We start from the raw sequence: 27,292 nt of genomic DNA, 5'->3' as shown, positions 1-27,292 counted from the left end.
GCATTACCGAGCTAATGCTCTTAGCCATGTTATCCACCCCCCATTGGATAACATGGCTAAGAACTGCTCAGGGCAGGTGTTAGCTTTTGGAGATATTCGCGCTTAGTGCGAATATCTCCAAAAGTTGGTAATAGGAGATAGCGATGTTAGCGACTGTTTTCAGTCGCTAACATCTTGGCACGCCCACTTTGCATGTCATTAGTGATAAATATCACTGACATGCAAAGTGGGGCCCAAGATGGTCGCTATCTCCTACTAGCTGTCGCTAACTGGTGTTAGCGACAGCTAGGTAATAGGGAGATAATTTTATCTCCGCTTTCTTGGCTTTTAAAGCCAAAAAAGCGGAGATAAACCCCCTTGATAATATGCCCCTGAGTTTTAACATCAAGTAATCCTAAATAAAGTTGATATCACCTCTCATATAGGTCCCAACACTTCAGTGGCGGCTGCCACGGATCAGGGGTGGTGAGCCGAGGGTGGAGGGGTGGATGGGGGGGTTGAGAGGGCATTAAGGGGGTAAAGGAAAAAAACATACCTCCTCGACGCGTCTTTCCTTGTCCCTCGTCATCGTCCCTCCACTCCGGCCACGACGGGAAGACCCAGGCTCACCTAAGCCAATTACAACAGCACAGTGATTGGTCAGAGTGCTGTGGTTCGGTGCTCAGCCAGGGAAAGAGAGCCTGGGCATGTTCTCCACCCAGGCTCCCTGTAATGCAGCCTGGGGGGAGACCCGAGGGTCCTGCCAAACATTCATGCACACTTTACAGAGCGCCCACTACTCCTTCCCTTTCTCTGAGAGCAGAGCAGGCCCTCCCCGCAAAGCGGCTGAAGCAGGAACAAATACAATGAAAATTACAATGAGTTATTATCATTTTATTTTTCCTTTATTTCCACTGCTGAAAGCAGTGGGGTGACGCTCCTACGCCTTATTGGAGGAGCCACCACTGCAACAGTTTCCTTACATGGTATTGATAATGATCAATTTTTCTGGGTTCTCTGGTCAGCTGCTCTATTCATAAGGAAGCAGCTACAGTTTCACAGCTGGAAACAGGTCAGAGCAGTTGTCTTAGTTTTCTTAGGGCCATCAGTTTGGGCCCAGAGCCTATGGACTGTGTTAATGGGGTCAGGGGCTGGATATTGGGGCTAATGGATAACACAGGCCCTTTTTTAACTGGTAGTGAGTGGTGTCTTCAATATGCCTAACATGGAAAGGTACAGCCAAATCTTCTCTAGGTGCTGGGTCTGTGAAGCCCATGAAAGCTGATGGAGTGAGGGTGAAGGAGCCTGAAATCCTCCATGGTGGGCTAACTCCTCACACTGGCTATCTGTGTGGCTGAAGCTTTCCCCGCTGCCTAATAATGACCCCCAAGCTCATCATAATACCTGTTCTCGTGCCCCATGCGGACACACTGCCTGCCCAAGTGCTTGGATTCCCTCGAGTCTAAGACATCAAGGTTAAAGTGGTTAAAGAGTGCACACAGACTTTTTGCGAATTGAAGGGAATTAGGAGCTACGTACTAACAATGTTCCCTTCTAATTTTACTTCTTCATGTGCAACTGTGTCTGTGTGCGCACTTCTCTCATGTGCAAAACTAAAATACAATTATGTCACTATATCCACATAGCCACATAGCTGTTTTTGGGTAGGCTAAGATTTGGGTTGAGAGCAATATAGGATATGTCCCTTAGCTATTTTTTTCTTTGTGAAAAATGGCACAATTATAAAGTAATTTTCTCTTTAAGCTTCATCAACTCTTACTCGGCTGCACTCAGCAGGTTAACCCAGCCACACAGACTATCACCCGGTACTTCACACAACGGGGGGCTAAAATATGTCGTAAAATTCATCCAATGCATCAACAAGTGTGGAGAAATGCCAGACTTTACTCTCCAGCCAGTAGAGCCTCAACAGAGAGTGACCATCTCGTGGCCGTGGTCTCTAGCACCCTCAGCGTTGGAGATGACATTGATATTATGAGAGCAGATGATTCTAGCTAGAGGGAACATGTATGCGTTGAAGAGGGTCAGACCCAGGGAGGATCATTGTGGAACTCCGCAGATGAAGTTTCGTGCTTCCGAGGTGTACAATGCCAGGCTGAATGACTGGGCCCTTACAGTCAGGAAGGAGCAGATCCATCGAAATATGTGTCCTTGGATTCCAGTGTCATGCAGGCGTTCAATGAGGATGAGATGGGAGCCTGTATCAAATGCTGCGGAGATGTCCTGGAGGATGATGTCTCCTATGTCCAGAGTCATGTGGATTTGATCCATGGGCAGGATGAGGATAGATTCAGTGCTGCTGTGGGGTCTGAAGCCAGACGGAGTAGTGTCAAGCAGTTGGTGATCCTTGAGGTATTTGGTGAGATGTCTGTTGTTGATTTTCTATAAGACCTTGGCCAGGAATGGTAGCAGGGAGATCAGTCTGTAGTTGGCGGGCGTTGAAGGGGCTGTAGAAGGTTTCTTCAGCAACGGGGGTACATTTGCATGTTTCCAAGCATCCAAGAAGGTTGTGGAAGAGGTGGAGGCATTCAGAATGTGTGTGAGCATGGCACTGATGGGTTGCAGGCCTCCGGCATAGGCATGGTTGAAGTAGGTATGATGGAGCCCCTGAGTGGATGGACCTCATGGTTGGTGCAGTCTCTGTTGGGGTGATGATGGGCCATGTGATTAGCATTCGTTCTTTGGATATGAGAGGGAGATGTTTGGCGAGGTGTGTCGGATTTGGTTGCTTGCTGAAGTTGCTGTAAATGGCAATGATTTTGTTGCTGAAGAATTGAGAGAGATTGTTGCAGAGGTAATGCAAGGGTATGATCGAGTTGGAGGTGGCCCATGCTGAGGTCAAATCTTTCACAGTGTTGAAGAAGTCTTTGCTTCTGTTGGTGGAGACATTGATGCGGTCTGCCAGAGCCGTGCATTTAGTGGTCCAGATCATTTGGTTGTAGCATTTTAGGGCATATTTAATCATGCTCCTGTGCATTGCCCTGGCTCATTCTCCATTTACTCTACAGCTGTTTGTAGTGATGTTTCATCAGTCTAACTTCCTTCGTGTACCAATGGCCTGGGGTCTCAATCTTGTTGTATGCTATATTTGAGGGCACCAGGAACGTAGCGGAGGAGGTGATCCAGTTATTGAAATTCTGATGGCTTTAGGAAGGCTATTGCTGTGTTCAAGTTGGTGGGTGTTGAGAGTGGTGTTCTAATCTTTGCCAGTGATGTTGCTCCAGTTGCGGTGGGCTTTTCTGGCTCTGATGCATAAGCATTGGACTGGAACAGGGATGGTGAGCTTGACAAGGGTGTGGTCTATTCAAGAGACTAAAGTGGGGTTGTCACTTCAGATGCTGCTGCTGTTTGTGAAAATAGGGTCCAGGAGGTGTCTGGCGTCTTGGGTAGGTCTCTTTACTCGTTGGCTTAGGCCCAGGCTACCAAGGTTTTCAATGGGGGCTCTTGAAATAGGTTCAGTGTGGCTTTCCAGCTGGAAGTTCAGGTCTCAGCGTAGGATGTAATTGCTGGCATAGAGGTTGAGTATTGGGACAAAGTGCAAGATGGTGTTGGTGAAGTTGCTGCATGGTCCTGGTGAAGTTGAAGTTGGCTGTGATGTGGAGCTTGACTGACAGGAGTTCCAGAATGAGGTGTCTGTAGATGTGGCGCAGCTGATGGTGCTCTTGTGGATGATAGAGATTCCACCTTAAGGCTTGTGAAGTCTGTTTGCCTTGGAATTTTGCAGCCAGGGGTGGGGTGGAGTGGTTGTGGCAATGTCATGTGCTGGTGCAGGGTTCAGCCAGGTTTCCGTGGGGAAAAGCAGGCCAGGGGCATTGTTGTGCAGAAGGCCCAGATCTCTGTGATGTTTTTGGTGAGTGAGTGGGTGGTGAGGAGCATGCATAGAATGGTGGAGGGTTGTTTATGTGGTTTCAGGATTGTGAGTCTGAGCAAATGGGGTGTTGGGGGCTGTTGGTGTGGTGAGTGTTGTCTGTGGCTAGGAGCATCAAAACTTGCAAGAAGTGCAAGAGAATGCTCCCGGTGGACGAATCAGCAGCGTGTGGAGCAGCAGCCAGACTTGCGGATGTGGAGGGTAATGGCATTGTAGCGGAGGGAGGGTGGCGTACCAAGGTTTGTGGCTCTGAGCGCAGTCCAGACAAATAGGTTCTGGGAGGGGACCTACTTAGGCCTTGATTACAAGTTGGGTGAATAAAACCATCCTGTGTGTAAGCCCCTGTTTATGCATGGGATGAATTTACGAGTTTGGTTTTATTTAATACATAGGATAATTATCGGATGCATTAACTAGCCCAACATTTGTTAAATTTAGGCAATTCAAACCTGCCAAAATTTAACAGGGAAAATATGTACATTATTTACAGTACCATGCAGATTATCCTGTGTCAAACACCAAAATCTGCATGTTATTCCCCAATAACTCATTATGGGTGCTATTTATCACACCCCTTAAAGTAAAGATACCTGGGGTATTGTTATTTACCAGGTTTGATAAATAGCACCTTTACTTGTAATCAGGCCCTTAATGCCTGTCTGTGTATTCCATGCTGCTGACTCTCCCTTTTGACATACACCAAGCTCTTCACGTTATTTGTTCAAATCTCATCAGGTCTTCACACCTCATGTGTGCCCCGAGGTCAACAGCCCAGTAATAAATCAACACCTGCTGAGTTGTATCCAGCATGAATGCGATATGTGTTTGATTAATTAAAATAAACAATATATAGATATAAAACGAAATAACCGCTTAAAAATAATGACATTTACAGCCAGATTCATGAAGCTTAATTGCGCTCGCAAAGGGCCAGATTCTGAGAATCTGGCCCTTTGCGAGCGCAATTTTTGCATTTGGGATTCATCATCCCAAATGCAAAAATCGGTAAATGCGATTTCGCTAAATTGCGAGGAATTACATTTAAGGAATCTCTATTTGAGATTCCTTAAATGCAATTCATTAACCATTTATAAATTGCGAATTCGCAATTTCGGGCTGCTATTTACCGCGAGGTCAAACCTCGTGGTAAATAGCGAAAACTTAGAAAAATGCTTTTAAATGCATTTCTCTAAGTTGCATGTTGCACACACACATGTCCTTTGGACATGTGTGTGCGCAACGCCAATGTAGATTACATTTCAGGGGTCCTACAGGGTGTCCTTTGGACACCCCTAGCACCCTTGAAATCGCATCGTTATTTGCGATTAGCAATTTGCTAATCGCAAATAAGGAATGTGTAGGAATCGCATTTTATTTTGCGATTCCTACATGAATCCCGTTTTGCGAGTCTGTAATAGCGATTCCTTATGAATCGCTATTAAAGACTCGCAAAACGGGTCTTTGATGAATCTGGCAGTAAGTCTGCATTTGGCACTATACTCCGAAGACATCAGCGTTTGCACAGCTTTTTCCTGTATTAAAGCTTCCAGTAGAAAACCCACAGTTTATATATTTGCGAAAAGCTGACAGTGCAGAAAGTATTGCTTATTCTGCAAAACGTCACCGTTTAAAGCAATTGATCAAACACTATAAAAAATGAAAAAAATGCAGTTCCCTGAATTTCGCAAAATTCAGTGCTAGCGAATCTTTGTATAGCTTTTGTCATTAGTATCAGGACCCGGGTCACTGTTTTGTATTATTTCCATATCGGGAGCTGTGTTGATTCTGTAGCACGTGTTGACCAGAAGCCTTACAATTTGTGACCCATGTCTTCTGTTTTATTGTAGGTTGTGGTCGACCCGTGGACTGCTGTGTAAGTACGAGCTCCTATGTTCTCTTGTATTACCGTTCTTTCTAATCTCCGTGATCAAGGAGCATCTGAAGGAATGGGGCTAGATCAGACTGCAAAGTGCATGCTTGGAGATTCACTAATAATGCCATGCAACCCCATAACCTGCCCTTGAGGGAGTATTGTTTAAGAAACATATGATAAAATCCTGGAGTACGTTTTGCCCCACATTTTGGCCAGGGTTCAAGTCTAAACAAGCATTTGCAATGCAATCGGTCTCGCATTTGTGAACGTTAGAGCTCTTGCTGTTGAAAATGACAATGTTTGTTACTTTAGTTTTTTTGTATGCAGTGGAGTGATGATATTTGCGTAGCGCCATTGCCAAAAAGTAACCACATCCTGGAAAAAGCCAACACTCATAGGGAATGCAAGATTGAGTATAGTATGTGACATTTAAACAGAAAGAACATGGTTACCTTAATTTTTTTACACTCATTATTCAGAAATCAATGAGTTGCTTTACCTGAAAAGTTAAGGACATGAATACAGGGCCTGGATAGGACCGGTTTGAGTGTCCATTGCATATATGCTTACAAAACCTAAGCAGTATGGTTTAAAAAGACCACATCCCTGAACAGAGGGCCCTGGTACACATTTTATAAACTAAAATAAGAAAAACAGCTGATAAGGACCACACTAACCGTTTTCCACTCTACGCATCAACCAGGTATTGCAGAGATGAGGGTGGTGAGGTGGAAGGGGGCCATGATCATCATATTCAGAAGGGGCTTCTTCACCCTGGTGAGGCAGATAAATCCATGCAATCAGTTTGATTTATTGTGATTGGACCAAAGACGAGCCAATGAGCAAACCTAAGCGTTTTCCACTTCACGCATCAACCAGGTATTGCAGTACCTCCAAGAATGGTGCACTTCGCCACCTGGGGAAAACAATGTTCTTAAAAAAAAACGAGAACACTAAAGTAGCGCTTCAATGACAAACTCTGTAAAGTGGCGCTACTATGTGTGTGGTTGTGAATAATACCAATCTGGCCACTTTTCGACCACTCTGTCTAGCTTTATTTCTTTTTTTTACACTTCCTTATTTTGAACCTTTTTATTTACTCTCCGTCCCAAGACCACTTTGGAATAGAAAAATTTCACAAAAAGTGGACATTTGCAGCCAAAGTGTTTCTTTCTCTTTTGGATCCATTTCACGGGAGAACAAATAAAAGAAAGGAGATTAAAGAGATGGTAAGAACTGTTTGTTGAAGTCATGGTTTTCAGCAAGATAGGAAGAGCGGGCCAGAGATAGAAAGAGAGGAAATAAGAGGAAGATAAAGAAAAAGAGAGTGGGGGGCAGCTGCCAGTGGCAGAGCAGGAGATGTGAACACTATAGGGAGGTGGACGCTGTGAGATGAGTGTTGTGAGGGAGGTGGGGTTCATCATATTCTGAAGGGGTCCCTACACTGTGGTGAGGCAGATAAATCCATGCAATTGGTTGGGTTTATTGTGAGTGGACCAGAGACGAGCTGAGGAGCAAACCTAATGCCATCAGCTGAGCACAGAGTTGTGTTACCATCCTGAGCATGAAGCGCAGTGTCCATGAAGCGGGTGCTGTTCTGATACATGAGCTGAGGAAAAGCAAAGAAGAAAAAAGTGCGCAGGAAGGAACATATATACAACATTCATAAAACAAACATGAAGGCTGGAATACTTAAAAGCCATACAAAACGCAGTGTAAAACATGAACAAATGGGCTGCAGGCTGCATTTTAAACCATGAGAAAACAGTGCCAAGAAGCAGGAACAGTAAAAAAAATAACATATAGGCTGCTAAAAAAAAAAAGAGTGTGCAAACAGAAAAGGAAAAAGCCTCGAGAGAAAGGATAGCCATAATAGGCCAATAATCCAGGGAAGGAGCACTACACAGGAAGGTGGGAGAGATAAGACCAATAGACCAAACAAAAGCACGCTTTTACGAACAACACAAAAGTGAATGAATCAGCAGCAAGGGGCGGAATGAAACCCTACATACTGAAGACAGCATGTCTCAAAGAGACTGCGCATGTGCTGCCTAGGCAAGACCTAAAAATGACTGCAAGAAGAAAAAAACATAAAAAGCCACTCATAAAATGTTGCTTTGTCCCTATAGTTAATAATCAGTAAATGTTCTGAACATTATATCAATTCAATTTTGATTCCCTCTGTCCAGAGGTATTTAAATACCGGGTTGAAAGGGGTTGAAAACCTTACTGAAATGTATAAAAACAGAAGGGGGCAAAGGCAATGGCATAGGAGCCACTGCATGATCCCCCTGATGTCTTCACAACATGACATTTTTTTTTAAAGCAGCACTTGTCCCATAAAGGGACACAGGCTGCTTTAAAAAAAAAAAACATTTGATTTACTGGTAATGCGAAAGCTTAGAAGAAGGTCACCTGTCCCTGGCAGGCACCCTCACAGCTGTTCGTTGAGGGTTACAGAATGAGACCTGTCTTAATAATAGCCATGAAACAAGAGTTTTGTGTCCGTTTACAAATATACATTTAGTTATTTATTTATTTTGTGTTTTATAGAGCGCAAACTTGACCCGTGAGGGTATCAGAGTGCTTTACAAAGTGTACAGTGGTGATCATAAACAAAGTTTAAAGTGCATAAAAATACATAATCAACAGATAGGATGGCTGGGGGCATGGTACTAAGAACAAAGGGAAAGAGGGGGATACAGGTGAATGGTTCAAATCACAGTTAAAGTCAGTAAAAACAAAGGTCCCACGTGTTCTCGGCGGGGAGAATGGTGATCTGGGTGAGAGGCAACAGTCTTAGATTCATCTGTCCCAAAGTGGTGGATGAAGGCCGGCCTTAGATGAGGAATTTACCCATGAGAAAGGTTTTGGCCTTTTTTTTTAAACGTGCTAGAGACGGGATTCTTCTGATAGTGGGTGGGAAAGAGTTCCATATTCTTGGTGCTGCTCCGGTGAAGGCCCTATTTAGACATTCAACTGATTGGTAGTCATTGTGCAGTTTGCACATCCTGGTTTTCAAGGTGCTCTCAGTAGATAGAGCTAATATGGACTTTAAGTTTGAACCTGGTGTCTACTGGAGATCAGTGAAGTGCTCTAAGGGCATGCTTGATGTGGCCCTAGTTATGAAGGCACATTTGTGCTGCGTGATTATCAAGCCTTAGTGTCCTTCTAATATGTTTCTTAGGGAGACCAGAAAAGATAATGTTGCAGATGTCGTGTCATATCAGAAGAAGGTCTTCCCTCAGGCTGACTCCTTGGTTGATACGGAGAATTGGTCAGAGAAGGGGGAGATGCAGGCTAATCCCATTAGTCACAGAGTTGACTTGCATCAAAGTGAGATTGGCATCAAAGAGAATACATAGGTTCTGTACTTAATGTGAGGTCAATTGATGGTTCCATGATTGGTGGGCTATTCAAAGGGTAATGATTTAGGCACAGTCTGTCTGGTGATAGGCTATCAGTCTTGGAACAAATCATTCTCAAGAAACTCTCCTTTGTTCAGTGAAATAGATGGTCCAAGCACAAAATCATATTGGTTGGATTCTCTGGACCATTTTCCAAGTAAAAGTGATTTTTTGTATCCTCTGGATACATTTGGAAGTTCACCTGATACTGTTCAAAAAGCTGTACCAGGGTTTTGCATGTTTATAATGAACAAGAAGGAGAGGAAAGAGCCTTGAGGGATGCCACAGGACACAGAGCATGGACAGTTTGACACACTTGATCCTGAATCTCTGGCTGCAGTTAGGATTGAGGGATTGGACCCATTGGAGGAGCACATGTCCAGAGATGCTGCCCAGTTATCCAGCCCATCCATTGGTATCAAATCATTAACAGTATCGTGAGTAGTCGAAAAGTCAATTGCTTTGAGAGCAATTTGTTGTCCTCATCCAGAGAGTTTTTTGGTTTGCTACCTCTTAGAGATCGGAATATAGACTGATATTTAGGACAAAGATAGTTTGATTCCAAATACTTTTGAAGTTGTTTTATTACCTCCCTTTCCAAGACTTTGCTGATAAAATGCAGGTTTGAGATAAGCCAATAATTGGGCACTGTCTTGTTTTTCAGGATGGTTGTACAGATGGTGTTTTTGATAGGTCCAGGGCTTATTCTAAAGATGAAGGAGGTACCAATCAAATGTGTGGTATCTGTTACAAGAGGAAGTAAAGTTGCTTAAGGCATGCTTCTGAGCAGGGACATTAGGAACGTTGGAAATTGTTGTTTTGGAAACCAGGTTTAGCACTGCTTTGGTTTCCAAAGATTTGAAGTAGGTGAACATGGATCATGGTGGTGGTGGGACAATGGAGGGTAAATAGGCACACCTGAGGAAATCGTGATGATGTCTCAGTTTTTGGCAACTGGCAGTTTTAGGTTTGAAGAACTCAAGAAGGTCTTCACACTGACAGGTATTTCAGATTTTCTTTTTTTGTTTTTATTCCTCATGCATTCATTAGGCAAGATGAGTTTTTTGGCAGTGTTGATGGCATTGTGATACCCTTTCCTTGGGCTGTAGTGGTGGATTTTTTATTTTTACAGTGTCACTTAGTCAATTCTTCTTTAATGTTACACATTTTACTTAGATAGCTCTCAGTTGGACCACTTGTTGATGGATTAGAGACCCACTTTGGGTTTTTGGGGTGGACAGGTGGTTTTAGAGTGGATGAAATGTTGAGGCAGAATTTATCAATCAATGTTTCAGGGTTTGCTGTTGGTTGGGTATGACAGCCCCATACATTGACTCAACGGTCTCAGTCCTTATGTTTCTAAAGTGCCTAAATGAAATGGGGAAAGTATTCTTTCTGGTACTTAGTAGTTGGTTTGTAATTTAGGTTTGAAAGGTTGATGGAGACAAAGGCATGATCGGACCACGCCTGAGAAACCACTGTCATGTTTGAGGACTATGATGTACAATGAGTATTAAGCCGCTCACCATCTTTCGCTTTTCGTTTATCAAGAAAGTCTATAGCAGTTTTGTCCACCGTCAGAATAAAGATTTCCATGATCAAGCTACCTTGAATGTAAACCATCTACTCCTCAGAAACCAAACAGCACATGAGAAAACACTTTGGGCCAGATTCACAAAGGTAAAGTTAATGTTAATGTTAAACAATTTATAGAGCGCAACAGCTGCCCCAGCTAAGAGACGTCCCGGCGCTAAGTCTCACTTTACGACTTTTGGTATTCACAAAGGGCATTTACTACTCGTAAAGGCCCTTTATGAATACTGAAAGTCATTGTAAAGGTCGACTTGCGGTATCCACAAAGGGCATTTACAAGTATTTAATGCCCTTTGTGAATACAGAAAGACGTTAAGTTAGACTTTCTTCTCGCTTTACATTTGTGAATCGGGCCCTTCAACTTTATTAAACACAATTGTCCTTTCCTTCTTAAGCTACATGTGAGGTCATGTCAGGTGTTACTTTGTATCCTTCAGACCAGAACTGTTCCTATCCCTGTTCTCCAAAAGAGTCTCTTCCGTAGATATTATAACTGTGAGTAGTGTAAACACATATCTATCCAGAAGCCAAATAAACAATGGGGTAGGAAATGGTCCAAACTTTCTTCCACTCATTGGGAATCTGCCCTTGCAGATCTCAAGCCAGTAAAGGTCTCTAATCCCACCCAGGCCAGCAGAAACTTTGATAACTGGATCGAGAATTCTCTTGATCTAGTTCTTCCTAAAGAACGGCTGCAGCACATAAAGAGACAAAAGGTTGCCCCATGGTTTACAGCTAGACTAAGGGACCTGAAATTATCTTGTCGTAGGATGGAAAGGGGGTGGAGACGGGACTACTCTCTAGATAAGAAAGCAGATTATAGAACAGCGGTCCGTCTCTACAAAACGGAAAGTAAGGCAGCGCAAGCCTACTTTTACGAAACCAAAATTAACATAGCGGCCAACTCGCCCAAGGAGATCTTTAAAATAGCCAAATCACTGATCACCCCGCCCCAAGAAGTGGTTTCCGCAGAGGGAGCACTGTTACGATGCAATAACCAGGCAACATACTTCCAGCAAAAAATTCAGACCATCTATGCCTCTTTTACCCCTAATATTGCCAAGCTAGAAATAGCTAGAACTGTCAGTCCCGATTCCTTGGCTAGCTGCAGGCTGGAACAATTTACTCCCATAGACCCTGCCTCGTTGGAGAAAATAATTTCCAAGGTCACCTCGGGCTCCCCGAGAGACCCAGCGCCTCCGCAATCCTTAATCAGGTCATTGATACAATCCGTACAGGAATCCTTGATGTCCTTAATGCCTCAATTGGCTCTGGCATAGTTCCTGTTTCATGGAAATGTGCGATGGTTAGAGCCCTGCTAAAAAAAAACGAATCTGGACCAAAGCAACTTGTCCAATTATTGACCCATCTCTCTCTTGCCCTGGATGAGCAAAGTGGTGGAGAAACATATTAACAACCTATTGGTCCAGTACTTGGAATCTAACCAACTGCTTTCTACATCCCAAACGGGGTTTTGTCCCCAGCACGGGACTGAGGCAGCTTTATTAGCAGTAATTGAGGAGACAAGGAGTTTGCTGGACCAGGGAGGTAAGGCGGCCATTGTTTTACTAGATCTCAGTGCCGCGTTCGACACGGTTAACCATGTCACCTTATTACATCTTCTGAGTGGCATAGGGGTGTCGGGCGTGGCACTGACATGGCTGACCTCCTTCCTGGAAGAGCGCTTCTTCCAGGTCTTTTGGGAGACATTGCTTCCACTAAACAGCCACTCATGTGTGGTGTGCCTCAGGGCTCTGCCCTGAGTCCCGCCCTTTTTATTATTTACATGAGGTCATTGGCGGAGGTGGTCCATCCCTTTGGCGTCAAAATTGTCACCTATGCAGACGACACCCAACTTGTGGTTTCACTAAACCAGACTGGGGGGTCGTCGAGCACCTTGGGCCCCTGTTTGGAGGCGGTCGCCAAATGGATGGAGCTCTCTTGTCTCCGACTTCACGGGGAAAAAACGGAAATTATGTTATTAGGGAACCCCGCACCCAACATCTTGCTCCCTATGTGGCCGGAATGTATGGGACCCCTCCTCTCCCCTAAGACACAGATAAAGAGCCTGGGAGTCTGGTTGGACAGTTCCCTGGACTTTATGGTCCAGGCCACCATCTACATGTTACGGTTTGATGAGGATGCTTCGGAAAATCCTCCCCCTTCTTCCGTTCCAGGCGAGGAGAGTCATGGTTCAGGCCCTAATACTCTCCCGCTTGGATTACGGTAAAGCTCTTTATTTAGGAACTCCAAAGGCCACAATTAATAAACTTCAGGTCACACAGAACTGTGCTGCCAGACTGCTCTATCAAATCCCACGGAGGCAATCTGTGAAGCCTGTGCTTAAGAAGCTACACTGGTTGCCCATAACAGCTAGGATCCAGTTCAAAGCTATGTGTATTACGCAGAAAGCAATCTGGAAGACTAGTTCAACCATAATGCATCCTTTGATTACCCCATACCTCCCCAACAGAGCCTTGCGCTCTAGCCTACTCCATCTGGCTACCGCAAACAAGATACACAAAGCTCATTGGGGAGGTCGCTCATTCACATTTAATGCTGTAAAGCTATGGAACGCCCTCCCCCTCCCGCTTAGAAGGACTAATAATCTGTTGGCATTCAGGAAACTTTTAAAAACCTACCTATTTGGTACAATCTTCTAGCACGAAATTCCTGCTTTCCTTCTGTCTCAGACAAAGCGCTGCGAGGCCTCAGGGTAGTTTATGCGCGCTATATAAATGCAATTTTTAATTTATTTCATTTCATTTCATCCAACATCACAGATGACTCTCCACACCCTACTCATGGGACTGGTGTAGAGTGCTTCTCAGCATACTTGCAAAGATGCAAAAATAGCCTACAAATACCTTCAAATATTGGTGCTTGGAGATATTTGACATTGCTTAACTATTTGCAGAGGCTCTGACATGTGACTGATGCTGCCTGCCAGACCTTATGCGAGGGGCCTCAGGCCAGGTAGGGGCTACTGTGGAGGATGAGGTCATTTGCCCTGGGGTCCATCCTACTATGGCTCTGCAATCTAGTCCAAATAATACCCTCTCTGGACTTGGCAGTCAGTGTAGGGAGGGCGAACAGTTACGCACTACTCAGGGAGGCAGTGTTGAGGTGCCCGTGCTCAGCACTTAACAGCCGAGCAACAGAGTGATCTAAGTGTCTAACTCAGTGCTTCTCTATACAAGAATAGTTGCACTAAATATTGCACGTGTTCCTGAGAGCATTTGGTCTTACTCATTCTCCGGATGGGTAACACTTAGTGGGTCCTCATTCTCTGCCTTGCCCTGGGGAGGACGTTCCCACATACCCAGCAGGGCTAGTAGTGTGCCATTAAGGAAGCTGCAGTGTTGGAGCCTGGCACAGGCCTCGTCAATTAGCACCCCCACCCAGCCTCTGAGGGAGATGTTGCAGCTACGGGGCCTGTGCAGGTGCAGGCGCAGCCACTGCTGCAGTGGTGTCTCTCTGGTGTGAAGTGGTGCTGTCTGGGCTGAAACAGGTACAGCTTGTGGGTTGGTATGTGTGAATATTGAGGGTCACAATCCAATTAGATTAAAGTTAGGTTCGACGCTCGCTGGGCTTACAGCAAATAGTCAGTTGCAGCTCTCATCTGGACCAATGGCAGTCATGCAGTTGCAGCCCCCCTCTGGGCCGACAGCAGTCATGTAGAAACATCCCTTTTTGGTTCTTCAGCAATCATGCAGTTGCAGACTTGACTGGGTCCGCAGGGAACACAGTGCAAAAAATTCCTGCCGGGAACTGAGATGAGAGAACAGGGAGGGCCCACAAGCTAAAGGATTCCCCCTAGTTTGTTTTCAAATAGTCCACTCTCCCTAGATGTCCCATAGCCACCAGGGACACTCTCAAAATCACTCCTCCTAGACAGCCTGTCCTCCAGCAGGACAAGGCAGGCTTCTGTGTGCTTCAGGGGAGATACACAACTTCTGGAGAAGAAAGCTCAGACTTCAGGTAATGTCCCCTTACCGCTAGCTGTCAGGCAGACACCAACCCTGGGTACATACCAGTCTCCTGAGTAGTCTGTGGAGCACTCCTTTGCTTAGTTCGAAAGGACTTGGAATTGGAATGAAGTGGGTTGGTTTGGGTTTCATTTTCCAGAGTCTCAAACTATAGAACCAGTTTGGGGGGGTTCTCCTCTCAGGTGCCATCTTCAGGCTGTTCTCCATACAGAGCCTTTTTGCAAAGTGATGTCTATGAAAGCAGGTAGTACCGGGTCTGTCTCCATCCTGGATCACCCATAACAGAGGCACAAAGAGATGTGAAGTTTTTGCACCTGGCTGTCATTAACCCATCTGAAGTAGTAATCAGCGACAGACAAAAGGGCAGGCCTAATCTAGAAAACGTACTCACCTTTCACAGCAGACTCAGCAGTCCCACTCTTCGTCTCTACCATCCACCAAATGGCGATGCTCAGGAAGACTAATCAGCAGCCTCTTGCTAACCAAAAGGCCTCATAGAATTTCTAAAGTTAGTCCTGTCTTCATACTCCTCCGATCAGTGTATGGGTCCCCTTGCTGCATCTACAGGAAAGCAGACAATACACTTCCACTGTCTGGGAGCACAGTCCTTGCACTCCCACTTGTGCTAGGACAGGTCAGGAGTATCCAAAATGGACTCCACAGATCACCGTTACTCTGGCTCACTCATATACCATGCATGTGTTGCACTCACTGCACACAAACACATGCTTGACACATACAGGCGATGTCAGCACAAGGGTTCTAGGCATGCACATAAAAGTGGAACTTAACATAGGTTGGCCAGTGGGTCTCAACCTCAGTGACACAGATACAAGTTCTAGTCACACTATTGATTTCCCTTAACCAAGGTATGTTGCCATCTCCACTCTCTGCTCTATAATCCCGACAGTGACAGTAGTTCACTGCCTGCAATGAGAACTTGTATAGTGTTGCCCCTCCAGGTCACAGGACATATCCAGGACTGATGTAGGGAGAGCTAGGCCACTGTGCATAAGCTTAGATTCCTAAGACATCATGGCTAAAATAAAAGTCAGGCTACCACATACATATGCACTAGTGGCACTCCGGGAAGGTGGACGTGTCCGTATACCATGCAGTGGACATTCCTGTTTACAAGGCTGTCACAGGCCCATGCTTGTCACCATATGTATCACCTTTACCCCTAAGCCTTATTTCTTGGTGTTTTGTTTATGGAAAATTAATAACAGATGTTGCTGTACCTTTCTTCGTCGGGCATCACATCAAGCAGGTCAAAGGAAAGTTTATGATGATTCACCATTTTGTACTTAACCAGATTTGATTTTTTCATATTAAAGTCTAGACATGGTTGGGGTTGGACAGCCACAACAATTTTAATATTTACATAGTTATTTGACATATCTATGTATGAATACCACCAGCCAAATCAATTAATTATATGGTAATATTAGTAGAAATGTGATTGTAACTGGATTATTAAATCCTACAGGGGAATTGTGATCCAAAACCCAAGAGGATGAGGGGATTTGTAGCCTCGGTTTAATCCGATTGGCCCCCGCTGTCAAGGCTGCATTGGCTGTTGTCAAACGCGACTCCCTCCTCTTTACATAAGGAGCAATCCTCCACAAGAGAATGTTGCTGGTAACTGCTGCCCTCCAAAATATTAGTTGGAGCCACTCTGTAGCATTTTTAGCACTATGTTTGACCTATTTAAACGTCCAGTTGGCTGAGCGCACCCTTGCTCCCCCATCTCAGGCTACATGGCCCTTCCCCAGGACTGTCTACTTAAAACACAGCAAACTGGCTACTTTAGAAGTTCTAAAAAACAGTCACGAAGTGTGAAAAAATAGAAGCCATCTATTTTGTGTAGCCTGCCTGCTACCACACCAGATCTTTCATTGAGTCAATAATACCCACCACTGAGAACATAATGTTAATGTTATATGAACTTGTAACGCGCACGGCTGCCCCAGCCAAGGGGCGTCCCGGCGCTCGCTGCATGAAGTTGCACAGGCAGGGGGTGTTTGTGCTGTCATAGTAGGGAAATTGCACACTAACAGAAGAGGTGAGTTTTTATGGCTTTCCTGAAGGGTAGTAGATCTTCTATTCCTCGGATTTGAATAGAAAGTTCATTCCAGAGTTTTGCAGCGAGGTATCTAAATGACCGTCCGCCCATTCTTGCTAAGTTGAAGCAGGCACTACGGCCAAGTTCTGTCCCTCTGAACGCAGCGTGCGTCGGGGAACATAGGTTGTGAGAAGTGGACATAGCATGGGGGGGAGGCAGTTTTGAGGATTTTAAATGCAAGGCAAAGGGTTTTATAGTGGATCCTTTTTTCCACGGGGAGCCAGTGGAGTTTCGTGAGGACAGTGGACACTGACTTATGATGCGGGAGACCAGTCAGCGCTCTGGCGGCGGCGTTCTGGACTCGCTGGAGTCTAGATTTCTCTGCTACATTTGCCCCTAACAAGAGGGAGCTGGCGTAGTCTAGCCTTGACAGGATTGGTGACTGCACCACTAGTTGGCGGGTTTGGTGGTCGAAAATTTTTTACATCGGTCTAAGATTGCGTAAAATACCAAAACAGGTAGCCGCCAATTTTTTGGTATGGTGAGTAAAGTTCAGGGCAGCATCCACCCAGACTCCGAGGTTTCTTACATGGTCTTTGCACTCAGGTGGTTGGCCGAGAGTCTCTAGCCACCGCCTGTTCCCCCAGGCAGTTGTTTCTTTACCCACTAGTAACACCTCCATTTTGCCGGCGTTTAGTTGGAGATAGTTCGCCGTCATCCAGCTGGTGATCTCAATAAGCGTCTGTTTGAAATTTTGTGCACTCAGACCGCTTTCATTGTCCAGTGCCACCACCAGCTGGGTGTCGTCGGCGGGCTGGCTACCAGGCATTTTTTGCTGGGGTGGCGGGGTGTGGTCCAGGTTCACTGAGAAGGGGCCGATTTTGTTGCTAGGGAGCTGCAGGCGCTTCTAAATGAGCAATGCAAAACAAATAGCTTTAACCCATTTGGTGCTTCAGACGGCCCCCGGCCATCAGACATCACACCGGGCGTGTGCGCAGGAAGGCCAGGGGCCATCCGAAACACGCCCACTCATTAATTCTCCTGCACCGCGGCGAAATTCGCACTGCGATCAAGGGGTTAAAGAGTTCTTTTTAAAACATTTGTTTTGCATTGTTTATTAAGGAAAGCCTGGTCCGGCCTTAACACAACTCTGGGGGCGCAGATCTGAGGATTTCCTTTGACTCAGGCTGGGTGCTAGGAGAATGACACATGCAAGGTCTTATTTAGAGCAAGACTCAATCAGAGTTATGCCCTGGATCTCAGCACCACTAATCAAGAAGCACCACCGGGTACCCTGAGCAAACTGGATTCATCATCAAATGTGGTCCATGGCACTTTTAATATGAGATCCTTTGAGGAGTTCTTATTTCTATAACATTTGCATTCACTAGACGTGATACCAAATTCTGTGGATTCCTTTTGTTCATTTTTATCTCTCACTTGTGTCTTTTTTTCTGCTTCCTCAATGATGGTATTTTAATGTGAGTCCACTTTTCTTTTTTAGGTCTCGCTCTCGAGACCTATTGTCGTGGAGTTGCCTCTCATGGGAGACAGACCGGGGCACGCGTGTCGATTTCACATCGTGGGCGCGCACGCCCAGCCCCCGGAGCCGTGCACATCTCCTGTCTCAGATTGCCAGAAAGTCAGCCATGCCTCTCTCAGTCGCGCGCGCACACACACACACACACACTGCATACACACACGCTCACACACACACGCGCACACACCCTCCCCAACCTACTCACGGGCTCACGCGCACACACACACACACAGTCACACACTCGCATCCACACACTCAGTCACACACGCGCATCCACACACTCGAAGTGCCCATCTCCTGTCTCGCTAGCCTGATGCACCAAAAAACAGTGTTTACATGTCCCCCTACTCACCGGGCTGACTCAGGACTCCCTTGCTGCTCTCCAGGCCGGTCTTTCCTCCTCAGGTGTGTAGGGTCAGCGGCTCGGGGTCGGCAGCAGGTGGGGCTCTCCATGAGCACGGAAGCCCGCTAGCTCACACACCACAAATCTTCTGGCTGGCTTCACGGGCACAGGAGCGCGGGGTAGGCTCCCGTCTGCTTCCTGTTTGCGGCCCGCCTCACCTCAGGTTCAGTTCCTTTTCTTGATGACGAGTTTCCTAGATGTCCGATGTGCACGCTCACGGCACATGGAAACGCACACCGTGTGACTTTGAGTGTGCGCCCGTACACCTGAGGTGCATGCTCACACGCTCACAATGTTATCCTTCGCTTGTTAGGCAGCATGTTACCCTGGGACCTATGCTTTCCTGTTTTTTCCAGAATCTCAAAACATGAACAAATGTCCCGAATGTTTCCCTCAGAATGGTGCCAACTCTACGTCACACCTCCTCACCCATAGTCATAGTTCCTCATCCATAGTCGCAGATTGTTTTGTATATCTCAGGTATCTGATCCAATCTTGCTCAGGGCCTTTTGTAAACCCTTGCCAACTATTAGGGCAGCTAGCAGGGCAGAGAGCTTCTTCCTGCCAATAACGGTAGGAAAGACGAGTTGTAAATGCGGTCACGAGTGCCTTCTCTTAGGCAAATTGTCTACTGCATCGACGGTATAGTTGTGCTGCTGCAAAGATCTCAGAATAATAACCCATCGCCACCCTGGGAATGACGGCAGAAGGATTAAATGCTCTTCTGTAATAGGCTCCAGGTGGAGCACGTTTCAGCCATGCGCACGCTGAGGTAACACGCACACTTCCAGTCATCTGTCATTCTTCAGCGCTTGGACAACTGACAAAATAGATTACAGAGCTCCGAAATGTTCTCCCACTGGCTCCAGCTGGGGTGTACTACTAATTCCATACTAAGATCAGTCTACATGCATAATTTGCATATTTATATAATTAACACAAACTAATTAACATGCTTTATCTATTTAACCCTGGTCTCTAATTAATTCAAGTTCATTGTTAATTAAGCGTGCTAGCATGTTATTTTAGTGGGTTAGTTGATATCTTTGGCTGAGTAGGGGGCAGGCCAGGGAATTCCATTTTTTTTCGTTTAAGGGCATATGTATTTTAAAAACGTTCTGACTATGAAAATTCGGACCACATTCAAATAAGAACAAGACCCGATTCTGATCAGATAAAATGCCAAAATCAGCACACAATTAGCCGTAAAAGTCGCATCTACCCAATGAAAATTAGTTGATGATAAACTAATGATTAAAACAGACATGTATAAGTATAACATAGTGCATATTTGTTAGACCTTGCATCTTTTGGCGTGTTTCCCCTGTCTTTGCTTTCTGACCTCCCAGTTTTGACTCGTTTTTAGGTCTCGACCTATGCCAATGCGCTTGCGCATTGCAGTTGTCGCGACATATAGAGGCTGAACAGTAAAGCTGACCAAGAGGGCATTGGCAGGCGGATTACGCTGAGTGCATGTGCCCGTGCACGCGCTTGCTTCCATTTGCTCCCCGAGCCGCCTGCATCATCGCATCGGACCCGCCACAGCAATGCGGAGAGCTTCACACTTCAATGGAATGCTCTCCCCCGCCCCCGTCTGCGCAATGCCTCGCTCCCATTTGCTCCCCGTCTCTCAGTGCGTACTGCAATGTGTCCCCCCCATTAGCGCTGTTTTTGACGCTTCCGACTTAAAAGGCTAACGCTCCCCCACCCCCCTTCCCCTGCCACAGCAATGCCGAGGGCTTGTTTCAGAAAGTCGGTGTGCTTGATGCTGTAGTGTTATAGGTGACCAATGTTCTCCCTGATGGGGTTTTTCAAGCACTATGGCATCAAAACTATTTCTCTTGATGCAAGCATTTACTTCCATGGCATACATTGCTTTCGCATGAGCATGAATCAACAAAAAGCACTTTTAAATTCTTTTGCTTTACGAGGTGAGGAATGGGATGCTCGTGCAATTATGTGCATTATGCATTCTTGGTTGTCATGCACGCTTGCAACCTTTGTTTGTTGAGATGTTCGAGATGGTGCATGGGTAGACGGAAAGTATGCATAGATGTGATAATAAGAGGAGCTGTAATGCTGTGAGTTTTGTGGTGTGAGACATGGTGGTTCTAGCCCATATCTCATTAGAAAGTTACCAGGCCCAAATCGGCGTAGGCAGGTGATGCCCTTCTCTACACCCACCCACTTGTCTCAGGCATCTAGACGAGTCACCCAGATTGAATTGGTGAGTAAGTTGGACTGAATTTTCCTTGGCTGTGATTGGGTTCATTGTGGCAGCCAGGTTACGTGGCCTACTGTGATCTGAGCCGCAGGCTAATTGGTGGCAAGGCTTCCTCGCGTGCCATGTATCTCTCATCTTCCTCATCTAACTCTCTCGTCATGCATCTCACATTCATTGTCTCGTGCACAAACTTTAACAGTCTCTCATTCATTGTATCTCGCATTGAGTTTCTCCACAGCCTTCCTCTCCTTGTCTCTGTCTCTCTCTCTCTTCATGCATCTCACATTCTGAACGTTCCTCTCGTCATGAAATCTCACTAGTTTCTTTCTCTCTCTCACCTTTGCTCTCGTTAAGTATCACAATCCTAGTCTCTCTTGCCTTCTTCAGTCTCGTTATCCTTGTATTTCACAGTCAGTGGCTCTCCCTCCTTACACTCTCTTTCTGTTCAGTGGCCTTCATTCATGGCCTCATGTTCAATTCTCAGGTCGCGCTACAGGTGCAATTTTTGTGCAACACCTGCAAATTATTTGTGTGTGAGGTAGATGTAAAAAATGATCACAGCACCCTCACTCACCCTCACACCCTCACTCACCCTCTCACCCTTACCCACCCTCTCACCCTCACCCACCCTCTCACCATCACACACCCTCACACCCTTCACCCTCACACCACCTCGCACCCCCATACACCCACCCTCACACCTCCTCACCCTCACACACCCTCACACACCCTCAACTCCCTCACCCTCACAACCCTCTCACCCTCACCCCTCACCCTCACAACACTCTCACTGTCACCCCCTCACCCCTCACACACCCTCACACACCCTCACTCCCTCACACACCCTCACTCACCCTCACTCTTCCCCTCACCCTAACAACCCTCTCACCCTCACTCACCCTCACCCCTCACACCCGACACACCCTCAGTCTCTCGTCCCCTCACCCTCACACCCCCTCTCCCCCTCATCCTCAGACACCTCTTCACCCTCACACCCCCTCACTCTCACACCCCCTCATCTTCACCCTCACACCCCCTCATCCTCACCCTCACACCCCCTCATCCTCACCCTCACACACCCTCTCACCCTCACACACCCTCACCCTCACACACCCTCAACCTCACATCCCCTCACCCACCCTCACACCCTCACACCCCCTCATCCTCACTCTCACACCCCCTCATCCTCACCCTCACACACCCTCTCACTCACCCTCACACACCCTCTCACCCTCACACACCCTCTCACTCTCTCATCCACCCTCACCCACCCTCTCACCCTCACCCTCCCTCACCCTAACACACATTCACCAACCCCCTCACCCTCACACATCCTCTCACTCACCCTCACACACCCTCTCACCCTCACACACCCTCCCACCCTCTCACCAACCCTCCCTCTCCCACACACACCCTCGCCCTCACCCTCACACTCCCTCCCCCTCACACCCCCTCACCCTCACCCACTAACACCACCTCACCCACTCACACCCCCTCACCCTCACCCACTCACACCCCCTCACCCTTACACACCCTCACTCACACACCCGCACCCCCACACACCTTCACCCTCACACACCCTCACTCTCACACACCCTCACCCTCACACACACCCTCATTCTCACACACACCCTCACTCTCACACACCCTCTCTCACACACCCTCACCCTCACACACCCTCACCCTCTCACACACCCTCACCCTCTCACACACCCTCACCACTCTACCACTCTATCGACCTCACTCTACCGCCCTCACTCTACCGCCCTCACTCTACCACCCTCACTCTATGGCCCTCACTCTACCGCCTTCACTCTACCACTCTACCGCCCTCACTGTTCTGCCCTCACTCTACCACTCTACTGCCCTCACTCTACCGCCCTCACTCTACCACTCTATCGCCCTCACTCTACCACTCTACCGCCCTCACTCTACCGCCCTCACTCTACCACTCTACCGCCCTCACTCACTCTACCGCTCTCACTCACTCTACCACCCTCACTCAATCTACCGCCCTCTCTGACTCTATCGCCCTTACTCTATCTATCTATCCCCCTCCCTCACTCTATCTAACACCCTCCTTCACTCTATCTATCGCCCTCCCTCTATATCAATAGCCCTCCTATCTAGCTATCCCCCTCCCTCCCTCTATCTATCGCCCTCCCTCTATCTATCGCCCTCACTCTCTTCCACCCACCTCCTTCCCAAACTCCCTGTTCTCTTTTGCTGTGCTGATCTGCTGCTCTCTTCCACGCCGCCTCCTTCTTTAACTCTCTGTTCTCTTCTCCTGTGCTAATCTGCTGCTCTCTTCCACCCGCCTCCTTCTTTAACTCCCTGGTCTCTTCACCTGTGCTGATCTGCTGCTCTCATCCACCCCACCTCCTTCTTTAACTCCCTGGTCTCTTCTCTTCTCCTGTGCAGATCTGCTGCTCTCGTCCACCCCAACTCCTTCTTTAACTCCCTGTTTGCTTCTCTTCTCCTGTGCTGATCTGCTGTTCTCTTTCACCCCGCCTCCTTCTCTAACTCCCTGTTCTCTTCTCCTGTGCTAATATGTTGCTCTCTTCCACCCGCATCCTTCCTTAACTCCCTGTTCTCTTCTCCTGTGCTGATCTGCTGCTCTCTTCCACCCTGCCTCATTCTCTTCATTTGTGCTGATCTGCTGCTCTCTTCCAACCAGCCTCCTTCTTTAACTCCCTGTTTTCTTCTCCAGAGCTGATCTGCTGCTCTCTTCAATCCGCCTCCTTTTCTACCTCCCTGTTCTCTTTTGTGCTGTTCTGCTGCTCTCTTCAACCCCACCGCCTTCTTTAACTCCCTGTTAACTTCTGCAGATCTGCTGCTCTCTTCCACCTCACCTCCTTATCTAACTCCCTGTTCTATTCTCTTCTCATGTGCTGATCTGCTGCTCTCTTTCACCCCACCTCCTTCTTTAACTCCCTGTTCTCTTCTGCTGTGCTGATCTGTTCCTCTCTTCCACCCACCTCCTTCTCTAACTCCCTTTTCTCTTCTCTTCTCTCGTGCTGATCTGCTACTCTATTCCACCCACCTCCTTCTCTAACTCCCTGTTCTCTTCTCTTCTCTCGTGCTGATCTGCTGCTCTATTCCACTGTGCCTCCTTCTCTAACTCCCTGTTCTCTTCTCTTTTCCTAAGCTGATCTGCTGCTCTCTTCCACCCCACCTCCTTCTTTAACTCCCTGTTCTCTTTTGCTGTGCTGATCTGCTGCTCTTTTCCACCCCACCTCCTTCCTTAACTCCCTGTTCTCTTCTCCTGTGCTGATCTGCTGCTCTCTTCCACCCGCCCCCTTTTTTAACTCCCTGCTCTCGTCTCCTGTGCTGATCTGCTGCTCTCTTCCACCCCACCTCCTTCTTTATCTCCCTGTTCTCTTCTCTTCTCTCGTGCTGATCTGCTGCTCTATTCCACCGTGCCTCCTTCTCTAACTCCCTGTTCTCTTCTCTTTTCCTGTGCTGATCTGCAGCTCTCTTCCACCCCACATCCTTCTTTAACTCCCTGTTCTCTTTTGCTGTGCTGATCTGCTGCTCTCTTCCACCCCACCTCCTTCTTTAACTCCCTGCTCTCTTCTCCTGTGCTGATCTGCTGATCTCTTCCACCCACCTCCTTCTTTAACTCCCTGTTCTCTTTTGCTGTCCTGATATGCTGCTCTCTTCCACCCACCTCCTTCTTGAATTCCCTGTTCTCTCCTCCTGTCCTAATCTGCTGTTCTCTTCCACCCGCCTCTTACTCTAACTCCCTATTCTCTTCTCCTGTGCCGATCTGCTGTTCTCTTCCACCCGCCTGCTTCTTTAACTCCCTGTTCTCTTCTCCTGTGCTGATCTGCTGCTCTCTTCCAATGGCTTCCTTCTTTAACTCCCTGTTTTGTTCTCCCATGCTGATCTGCTGCTCTCTTCCACCCCGCCCTTTCTCCAACTCCCTGTTCTCTTCTCCCGTGCTGATCTGCTGTTCCCTTCCACCACCTCCTTCTCTAACTCCCTGTTCTCTTCTCCTGTGCTGATCTGCTGCTCTCTTCCACCCGCCTCCTTCTTTAACTACCTGTTCTCTTCTGCTGTTCATAACTGCTGCTCTGTTCCGCATACATCCTTCTGTAACTGCACACACACATACATACAACCACACACTCACACAACCACACAAACACACACAACCACACACACAACCACACACACAACCCCACACACAAACATCACCCCACACAAACATCACCCCAGACACTAACACACATCACCCCACATATCACCCCACAAATCACCCCATACATCACCCCACATGCACAACCACATGCAAAACCACACACTCAACCACACACTCAACCACACACTCAACCACAAACACAACCACAAACACAACCACACACACAACCACACACACAACCACATACTCATAACCACACACAACCACACACACAATCATACACACACACAACCACACCCAACCACACAACCAACCACACACAACCACACACACAACCACACCCAACCACAAACCCAACCACACACACAACCACACACAACCACACACATACAACCACACACACAGCCACACACACACAACCACACACACACAACCACACACACAACCACACATACACACAACCACACACACAACCACACACAACCACACACACAACCACACACACATACAACCACACACACAACCACACACACACACAACCACACACACACACACACACACACACAACCACACACACACAACCACACACACACACAACCACACACACACAACCACACACACACACAACCACACACATCTATCTATCGCCCTCACTCTTTCTAACTATCGCCCTCACTCTATCTTATCTATCTATCTATCTGTCTATCTATCTATCTATCTAGCTATCTATCAATCTATCGCCCTCACTCTATCTATCGCCCTCACTCTATCTATCGCCCTCACTCTATCTATCTATCGCCCTCACTCCATCTATCGCCCTCACTCCATCTATCGCCCTCACTCCATCTATCGCCCTCACTCTATCTATCGCCCTCACTCTATCTATCGCCCTCTATCTATCGCCCTCACTCTATCGCCCTCACGCTATCTATCTATTGCCCTCACGCTATCTATCTATCGCCCTCACGCTATCTATCCATCGCCCTCACGCTATCTATCGCCCTCACTCTATCTATCCATCGCCCTCACTCTATCTTTCGCCCTCACTCTATCTATCTTTCGCCCTCCCTCTAACTATCTATCGCCCTCACTCTATCTATCTATCGCACCACCACAGCATCACTCCGGCGCACCACAGCATCACTCAGGGGCACCACAACATCACTATGCGCTACCACAGCATCACTGAACGCCACAGCATCACTCTTCGCCACCACAACATCACTCAGCGCCACCACAGTATCAATCTGTGCAACCATTCAACGACAACTGGTTCAAATATTTACTCTCAATGTTTCAAGCTGTATTACAAATGTCACAAAAAGATGCTAATATTTCACTTCTGTTTTTGGATTTTCGTCACAATAAAATACACTGAACATAATCTTCACAAACGTTATTTACAAAAGTTTAAGCTATTGCCATTATAAATTACAATAACTTTTATTTAAGTATTTATTATTTGAAAAAAATTAAAAGCCATAGGGGCATATTACCAACAACTAGCGATAATTATCGCTATGTTAGTTTAGCGGCGATATTTTTATCGCCGAGCTGCGGCGATTTTTACCTCTTAGGAACCTTGCTATTATCAAGGTTTATCTCCTAAGCGATAAAAATCGTCCGAAATGCATGAATATTGCTGAAAAGTCAGCGATAATCATGCATTACCGAGCTAATGCTCTTAGCCATGTTATCCACCTACCATTGGATAACATGGCTAAGAATTGCTCAGAGGCAGGTGTTAGCTTTTGGAGATATTCGCGCTTAGCGTGAATATCTCCAAAAGTTGGTAATAAGAGATAGTGATGTTAGCGACTGTTTTCAGTCGCTAACATCTTGGCACGCCCACTTTGCATGTCATTAGTGATAAATATCACTGACATGCAAAGTGGGGCTCAAGATGGTCGCTATCTCCTACTAGCTGTCGCTAACTGGTGTTAGCGACAGCTAGGTAATAGGGAGATAATTTTATCTCCACTTTCTTGGCTTTTAAAGCCAAAAAAGCGGAGATAAACCCCCTTGATAATATGCCCCATTGTTATTTGTAATATCAATACATCTAAGTCACGTAAATACAAAACATGTTGCATTACAAATGCTATAGGTGTCACATTTGCAAAGATAAAAGTATTGGCATTGTAAATGACAAAGCTATTAATTTCGCTATTTTCAAAACCAACACA

The 27,292-nt window shown here is 46.7% G+C and overlaps 1 protein-coding gene across 1 annotated transcript in view; it reads left to right on the top strand.

Annotated features, from left to right (window-relative positions):
* TNFRSF8 (TNF receptor superfamily member 8) overlaps positions 1 to 27,292 on the top strand; it is a 256,447-nt gene that overhangs the window by 134,898 nt on the left and 94,257 nt on the right. Inside the window, exon 8 of the mRNA XM_086921280.1 lies at positions 5,716 to 5,741. Coding sequence (XP_086777406.1) covers positions 5,716 to 5,741 — 26 coding nt within the window. The remainder of the gene's footprint in view (positions 1 to 5,715; positions 5,742 to 27,292) is intronic.

Source organism: Lissotriton vulgaris, chromosome 5, assembly GCF_964263255.1.
Source record: "Lissotriton vulgaris chromosome 5, aLisVul1.2, whole genome shotgun sequence".
Classification (NCBI taxonomy): Eukaryota; Metazoa; Chordata; class Amphibia; order Caudata; family Salamandridae; genus Lissotriton; species Lissotriton vulgaris.
Note: the sequence above shows the minus strand (reverse complement) of the source record. Positions and strands in the feature narration are given on the sequence as shown.